The sequence below is a fragment of the Postia placenta genome (genome assembly GCF_002117355.1).
Source record: "Postia placenta MAD-698-R-SB12 unplaced genomic scaffold POSPLAscaffold_21, whole genome shotgun sequence".
Taxonomy (NCBI): Eukaryota; Fungi; Basidiomycota; class Agaricomycetes; order Polyporales; family Adustoporiaceae; genus Rhodonia; species Rhodonia placenta.
Window position 1 is genome coordinate 243060 of NW_020169852.1, and position 8241 is coordinate 251300.

General features: G+C 55.3%; 2 protein-coding genes across 2 annotated transcripts; both read right to left on the reverse strand.

Moving 5' to 3' along the window:
- On the reverse strand, positions 1 to 1686 carry POSPLADRAFT_1100203 (hypothetical protein; the record flags this gene model as incomplete). Its single annotated transcript, XM_024483196.1, has 2 exons — positions 1 to 1000; positions 1598 to 1686. Coding segments are annotated over 2 exons (1089 nt in total), but the record flags the coding sequence as incomplete, so codon positions are not given.
- Positions 1687 to 6672: 4986 nt separating this feature from the next.
- On the reverse strand, positions 6673 to 8173 carry POSPLADRAFT_1158653 (hypothetical protein; the record flags this gene model as incomplete). Its single annotated transcript, XM_024487342.1, has 2 exons — positions 6673 to 6856; positions 7836 to 8173. Coding segments are annotated over 2 exons (522 nt in total), but the record flags the coding sequence as incomplete, so codon positions are not given.
- Between the last annotated feature and the right edge of the window lie 68 nt (positions 8174 to 8241).

Genomic DNA, 8241 nt, shown 5'->3' on the forward strand with positions numbered 1-8241 from the left:
GTCGCGGTAATAGCAGCCTAGGTCTGCCGCGTTGTGAATTCCGATACGAGCGCGTTCTCCGATGAGCTGATCCATGTCTGCCAGCGACCACTTTCTTGTATCGTCGGCGCCAGGATAGAGTGCTCGTACGTCGGCTTTCCAGTCGTTGTAGCTCTTGGCTACGTCGATGAAGGACTCGATGGTTTCCCATAAGTCGGCGACGTCGATCGAAGGATACCGAACGGCCCACTGTTTCTTGGCTGCTTCGTCGGTAATCTGACACCGGGTGAACAACGCTTCGAGGTCCTGGAAGTAACGCCGAAGCGAGCGGACTTCCGATGGGTCGAAGCTTGGTGCCGTCGAATGACCGCGCGGGGGCATCAATGGTGTGTTCGTGTTCTGACTCATGTTCGTGGTGTTAGTAGGAGCAGGGCTCGAAGAGGACGCGGTAGTAGTTGAAGGAATCGTAGGTGCGGGCGGTGCGGGGTTGGAGTTCGAAGCTGCATTCAAAGGTGCTAAAGGTGGCGGAGGTGCCAGGTCGGATGTAGGTATGACTGAAAGTCGCGAAGAGGATGCGATGGGCGGCTGAGCGTGGGCGCAAAAAGAAGACGAAGTCGGAAGTATGAGATTCGAAGTAGCTGGGATGGGATCCTCGGGTTTGGGCGAAGAACTGGATCGTTCGAAAAGATCAGGAGTCGAAAAGTCGTAGTCGGAAGTAGTGAGGCCTAGAAGCTCGGGGGACGAAGTGTGTTCTTCGGCGGTCGAAGGGATTGGTTCTTCGTCGAAGTCGTCCTGGAGTTCTTGGTCTATCTCGTCTTCTTCGTTGCGGTCGAAGTCACCGGGGATTGTTGGAGAGGGAGTCGATTGCGTTCTAGAGGAGCTGTCGAGGTTCTCAGCGGCGCTGCGGCTAGCAGCCTCACGCGCTTGCGAGCGGGTGACTACTGGAGACGTTTTCGGAAACCCGAAAGCGGCGAATTCTTGCCTGAAATCCCCTCGCGGTGGGCTCCAGAAATGATACGACCTACGAAACCCTAACCCCTAACCTGGGTGCGACCTAAAGGGACTAGAGAGACGGCTTATAGTCTAATGAGAGGGGAGTTAGCAGCAAGGTGTCCCGCGGTTCGAGTGAACACGAGAAACGCCCTTGGGAAAGTTTACGAACAAACGGGTAGGTACGAGGTGGCTTCGACACGTCGTCGAAGCTACTCGGAAGCTGTGGAAAGTTAGCGACGATTGAAGCTCGGCAGAGCTCTTCGATGTATCGTAGAGAGAAGGGACACGATTCGATAGGGTGTACTTAGCTAGGGTGCGGTTCGCAGTTTCTTCGACAATAGTCGAAGTCGAAGGGTTTGTCGAGACGGTATCGACGAGTGAACGCAGTGGACGAGGTTTCGAGGTTACGCAGTGAGGAACGAAGTGACGCAGTTGAGGACGTAGACGCAGGGCGAACTCGACTTATGAGCTCTGAACTCGAGGGGGGGGACGGATCCTGTATTTTTAGAGAGAAGTACGACAGATTTTATACTACACAGGATGCTACGACTATTCGAGAGTGGCATACGAGTACAAGGGGCTTTGCATTGTTCCTCAAGAACCTGCCTCACCGAGAGGCACATACCAAGTCCATCGGTAGAGTGACGTCATGCCGAACGCGGAGATGAAGAGTAACATATGGCCACTTCGGACCGGTAGCCGTCGTGAAGGCATGCCGCGAGGTTCGATACTTAATCGGGAAAGACCGGCTACTTTGGTGTGGCTTGGAGCGAAGCGCGCGCTTGGCCGAGCGGCGTCAAGTGGCCCTATTGTTCGCCGAATGCGGAAGATGTTCCGAGATCTACGCACGAGGCATCGGGAAGACCGTGCCGAGCTTCGAGTAAGCGTCGCGCACCGTCGAAGGTGTCGAAGAGCGTCGAAGGCGAAATCGACCTGTTGGGAGACTGGGTCGAAGTGCCGGGTGGGATGCGAGTGCCGAAAAGAGGTGTATCGGGGCCCAGCAGGGCTTGGCGCCTATCAGCAGCCTTTGCCGCGGCTTTCAAAGCCCGCTTCGGCAACCTCGATGATGAGGCAGCGGCCCAGGTAGAGCTGGCCAAACTCTGTGCGGACAAGTCGGTCCGCAAAAAACGCACTGCTGCGGAGTTCTCCGCGCTGTTCAAGGGTCTGGTGGACCGCTCCGGGTACGGCGACCTGGAGCTACACGACAAGTACCTGAGCGGCATCCCCTCCCGCGTCTACCGCAAGATTGAGCTCGAGACCTTCACCACATGGAAAGAAGCTGAGAAGCGCGCCACCAAGGTCGAGCAGATCCTCGACATCAGCCGGGCCCGTTGGCCCGAGTTAAACAACTTCTTCTCGGCTCGAGGACGAGGGCGCGGAGGGGCACGTGGTGGTGCACCCTCGACGCATGCAGCTTCGGCCAGCATCAATGCGGCCGTCGGAAAAGGAGACTTCCCCGGCACCTGCTTCGGCTGTGGGAAGCAAGGGTACCGACGATTTGAGTGCCCCAACTGTAAGGACAAGCCTTACACAAAATGCGCCGACACACAGGCTACGGTTGCCTTGGGTTCCACCCAGGCGGCGACAAGCGCCCCCGTCGCTTCATCCTCGGCAAGTACAAGCGCCGCTTCAGCGAAATCGGAAAGTTCTGAGCTGGCGGGCTTGATAGCACAGATGAAGTCGATGCGCAAGGAGTTGGAGCACTATCGAGCGCTCAAAGAGGAGTCTTTTTGATCCGGTCCGCGCTTCGTGCCACACGCGTCGGGCTGGGTATATCATGTAATCGCTATAATGTATTATCTGCTGCAAATGTGTACGAGGTGGACCACGGGTCCCAACATTTTCACATTCCAGTACGACTCAAGGGGAAAAGATGGCACAAGGACATAATCGCTATGGTGGACAGTGGAGCCACCACAAAGTTTATCAACAAGCGATTCATTACAGAAAACAAGGTGCAGATGCGGAAGTTGAAGGAACCAATTCCGCTGTACAATATCGACGGCACCCTTAACGAAGACAAAAGCATCTCGGAAGTAGCTGTGCTACAGATGCAGATAGGAGATCACATTGAGAAAATGGTGTTTACGGTCACGGACATAGGTCCAGAAGATGTGATCGTTGGGTTAGATTGGCTACGCGAGCACAACCCTGAGATCGATTGGGAGGCAGGCTCCCTAAAGTTGTCGCGATGCCCTGAAACGTGCAGTGCTATGAGAACTGGCCGGATGGAGCAAGCAGCGACTGCGCGTGATACGGGGGTCAGGCCCATGGCGCGCAGACGTTCGCCGAAGCCCAAACGGTCGGTCATAGGCGCCTGCCGGAGTAAGGTACTCCCGGACTTCGAACCCGAAGAAGATCCGGTAGATGTCGAGTGGGACGAAGCTGACTTGATTGAGGCCTGGGAGCAAGGTATTATGCTTCCTGGTGCCCCTCAGCTGTTTGTTGCAGCCGGGCATACGTACTCCCAGCTGTTCACTGAGGAGGAGATCAAGAAGAAGGTCGTGAAGACCACCGAGGAGTCGGTGTCTAAACAGTATCACGAGTTTCCGAAGGTCTTCTCCAAAGCAGCATCAGAACGGCTACCCGAAAGGAAACCGTACGATCATGCGATCGAACTCGTGCCCGGCTACTCGATGTTCCATTCGAAGGTGTACCCCCTGTCAAACAATGAGCAGGAGGAGCTTGACAAGTTCCTAAAGGAGCAACTGGCGAAGGGTTACATACGGGAATCGAAGTTGCCCATCTCGTCCCCCTTCTTCTTCATCAAAAAGAAGGAAGGGATGCTTCGACCCGTACAGGACTACCGCCGGTTAAACGCGATCACCATCAAAAATCGCTACCCCTTGCTGGTGATCGCCGAGATGGTGAATAAACTCCGCGGTGCCACGCTCTTCATGAAGTTCGATGTCCGATGGGGATACAACAACGTCCGGATCAAAGCCGGTGATGAATGGAAAGCCGCCTTCGTAACTAACCGGGGTCTGTACGAACCCCTGGTGATGTTTTTCGGCCTCACCAACTCCCCCGCAACCTTCCAGGCGATGATGAACGAGATCTTCCATGATCTCATCGTCGGTGGCAAGATCCTTGTGTACCTAGATGACATCCTCATCTTCTTCACCAATCAGGAGAAGCATGATAGGGTCACGCGCGAGGTCCTCCATCGCCTCCAGGATAATGATCTATTCCTGAAGCCTGAGAAGTGTGAATGGGATGTTCCCAAAGTTGACTACATCGGCTATGTGTTTGGTGGCGATGAGGTAGCGATGGATCCCGCGAAGCTAAAAGAAATCAATGAGTGGCCGGTACCCCGGAACAAGAAAGATGTTCAGAAGTTCCGGGGGTTCTCCAACTTCTACCGCCACTTCATTAAGGACTTCGCTAAGATCTCGCGACCACTCGACCGGCTCACAGGGAACGACCCCTGGCATTGGGGCGAAGAAGAGCAACACGCCTTCGATGAGCTCAAGTGCCTCTTCGCTACCACACCGGTCTTGGTGCTGTATGACCCAAATCGAGAGACGCGCATTGAGGTTGACGCCTTGGGCTACGCCACTGGTGGCGTGTTGATGCACAAGCAGGATGATGGCAAATGGCATCCCATCGCCTTCAGATCCCATGCAATGGATCCGGCACAGCAGAACTACGAGATCTATGATAAGGAAATGCTCGCGATCATCGAAGCACTGGACGACTGGCGCCACTATCTCGAGGGGTTACCCAATCAGTTCGAGATAGTAACCGATCATAAGAACCTTGAGTACTGGCGTACATCCCAGCATCTCACGCGTCATCAAGCACGATGGTCGCTGTTCCTGGCTCGCTTTGACTTCCGCATCACGCACAAGGCTGGGACATCGAATGGAAAGGCTGATGCCCTGTCACGTCGATCAGACCATCAGACCGGCGATGAGGACGATAACACTGATCAGGTAGTTCTCAAACCTGAAAGGTTCCGCATCGCCTCCGCCAGGCGCGGTCATGCCTCCGTGACAGCGGATCAGTCGCTCCTGAAGCGCATCAGGGAGTACTTGGAGAAGGATCAAGAGGTGGCTGAGGCACTTGAAAAGGTGCAGAACCTCGGACCGCCCAGACTGCAGAAAGGCTTTGAGGAGTGGAATGCCGAGCAAGGGCTGCTGCTGTTCCGCGGGATGGTCTATGTCCCAAAGAACGCGGAGCTTCGGCGGGACATAGTCAGGATCCACCACGACTCGCCGATCGCCGGTCATGGCGGTCGTGCCAAAACCCTTGAGCTCGTATCGCAGAACTACTGGTGGCCTGGGATGTCTAAATTTGTCAACGAGTACGTAAGCACCTGCGACGTGTGCAACCATACCAAGACGTTCCCAGCTAAGCCCCAGGGTCCGCTTAAGCCGAACGAGATCCCCGAGCGCCCGTGGCAGATCATCACGACCGATATGATCATTGGCTTGCCAAAGTCTAATGGGTTCGACTCGATCCTGGTCACCGCCAACCGCTTTACCAAGCAGGTCCACTTCTCGGCCTGTCACAAGACCCTGACGGCAAAAGGTGTGGCAGACCTGTACATCCGCAATGTGTTCAAGCATCATGGGGCCCCAGCCAAGGTCATATCAGACCGAGGTCCCCAGTTCACTTCAAAGTATCTCCATGCGGTGTACAAGGGGCTGGGAATCGAGCCGGCGCTGTTTACAGTGTTCCACCCTCAGACGGATGGCCAGACTGAGCGCTGGAACCAGGAGATCGAGCAGTACCTGCGTGCTTTCACAAGCCACAGGCAGGATGATTGGGCAAGGCAACTGCCGCTCGCGGAATTCGCACTGAACAACCGAGTTCACTCCGCAACCGGGCACTCCCCTTTCTTCCTGCATCAGGGGTACAATCCTGAGATCCAGGTTCGGATCAATCCGATGTCCGCGATGCCTGCGGCCGCTGATCGGCTCAAGATCTTAAAGGAGATCAGGGATGATACGCACTCTGCGCTTGAGCTATCAGCCGAGCGTATGAAGGTGTACTATGACAAGCACGTGCAGGAGGCACCGGTCTTTGCGCCGGGGGACAAGGTCTGGCTTGATGCCCGGAACCTTAAGCTGAAACAGCCAAGCAAGAAGCTTAGTCCCAAGCGCCTCGGACCTTATGCCGTGCGGCGAAAGCTCGGAGATTTGGACTATGAATTGGTTCTGCCAAAATCAGTGCCGGTGCACCCGGTGCTCCATGTCTCCTTGCTGAGCAAGTACACACACAGAGATATCCCGGGCCGAGAGCCGGAGGAGCCGCCTGCGATCGAGGTTGAGGGTGACGAGGAGTACGAGGTTGAGTGGATCAAAGATTCGCAAATCTTCCGGCGTCAACTGCAGTACCTCGTCAAGTGGAAGGGTTATGACGACTCGCACACGTCATGGGAACCGGCGCGCAACGTTGCCAATGCGCCGGCCCTCATAGCCAACTTCCACCGGAAGAACCCGAACGCCCCTTGTCGCCTCAATGCCGCAGTCTTTGGTGGTCTCAACTTTCAGCCAATGCCTTCGCCGCTGACTAAAGCATGCTGCCGCTCCGGGTGGGAGATGGGCAAGGGTGCCTCGCATGAGGTCATGCGCCGTTGAGGGGGGGGGGTAATGTCACGAGTTGGCACAGCGTCTAGCCGTTTTTTAATTTTTCCTTTTCGCGGGCTCGAACCCGCAACCTCTGTACTACTTGCCTGATACGGACACATCATATCTACTGTACGATTAGATTAGATGGGCGGCAGTGCGCGGCACAGCTCGGGCTCCGCTGACACAGCCTCTCTGACTCACCGGCCCCTGGGGCCACATCAGCATGCTGTGCACGGACCAGCTGCGCACGGACCAGTGCGCACAGCCTGCCCTTATCCTCCCCTGTATATAAGCCGGCCTCTGCTGCCCTAGGGACCTCAGTTTCGACCTCTTGTCCCTAGGTCAGTAAGCCCCTGTACATACATACTCTCCTATGCTAACTTACTTCTCCCTAGCCTTAGGTTTGAGCATTGCTCACCATCGCTTCGGTGAGAACCAGTCGAATGCCCCCCGCTTTTAGATCTTCCCCTGTCGCTTGACCTCAAGTCGCGACAATAGGTCGAAACTCCCATAGCGGCCGGCGTTCATCGGAACCCAAAAACACTCACTTTCACTTCCTACAGGTCGGGTGGTGCGCACCCTACTATACATTATGATACGTAGATAGCCTACTATACATCGCCACCACTTAGGGAACGAACTCTTCAGTACCTGCACTTCAGTGGGCGGTACTTGTCCTCACGGACGCGTGGACTAGGTTCCTGCTGCATAATAGTCAAAAGCAGTACTGGGCCCCACGTGAACTGCGAACCCTAGTGTCTTCTCGGGCGCCGTAGCGTAAGCTAGTATAGCACGGCCTTTGTAGTACGCGCACCTCCCCATCCTCCCCCCATCCATCGTGGCTGCCTGATACAACGGTCTATACTCCTATATCGATGCCTGACTCGTAGACGACGAGCGAGGACTTATGGACAGTGCGTCGTCCTGAAGATCGAGCGAGGAAGTCGGGAATAACCACTACCCCAAGCGAAGAGGAGCAGAGACTTGAATGAATAACCAGGTCGAACTTAGAGTTTGACCGACTAATGGTACAACTACTTATACAAGTATCGACTACGCACGGACCATTGTGTCTATGTGGTCGTGTTAGTGAAGAAAGAAATGTAGTGGTACAATGCCGAGTACAAAGTGCGCACAGACCCCATTATGTAAGCTACATAATGTTCAACCTGCGGGTGAGCGCTAAGACAGGCGCCAGTATGGGCGTTAGTAGTACAAGGAATAGAACGGAAAGACAAATGTTTCATTACCCCCCTGCCAGAGTCGAAGTCCCATTCGACTACTTACTGCTCACCATCTCCATACAACTCCCAATCTACGCTGTCGTCCTCCTCTTCGTCAAACCACTCCTTGCGCGCGTTCCTCCCTACGTTCATCCATTCCTCGCCAGAGAGGTGCTTCTGATTCGGCCAGGAGCTGTCCCACGTCCATTGAGTGGTGTCCGGTGTCCAGTCGGGATCGACTTTGCGAAAGACGACGGGTGTATTGGGGCGGGGGCGCGAGGGTCCCGTGACGGGACTGGCGGGGGGTTCGGGGTTAGCGCTATGCGGTGGAGGGATGGGTGTTGCTTTTGTCTGCCTTTCCTTCTCCTTCCTCTCCTTCGCCTCGTTGATGATTCCTTCGAGGAACACATTGTCGACGACCACCCCCACGCGTCGCGCAGGTTCTTCAGGTGGTGCAGATACGTGTTGCT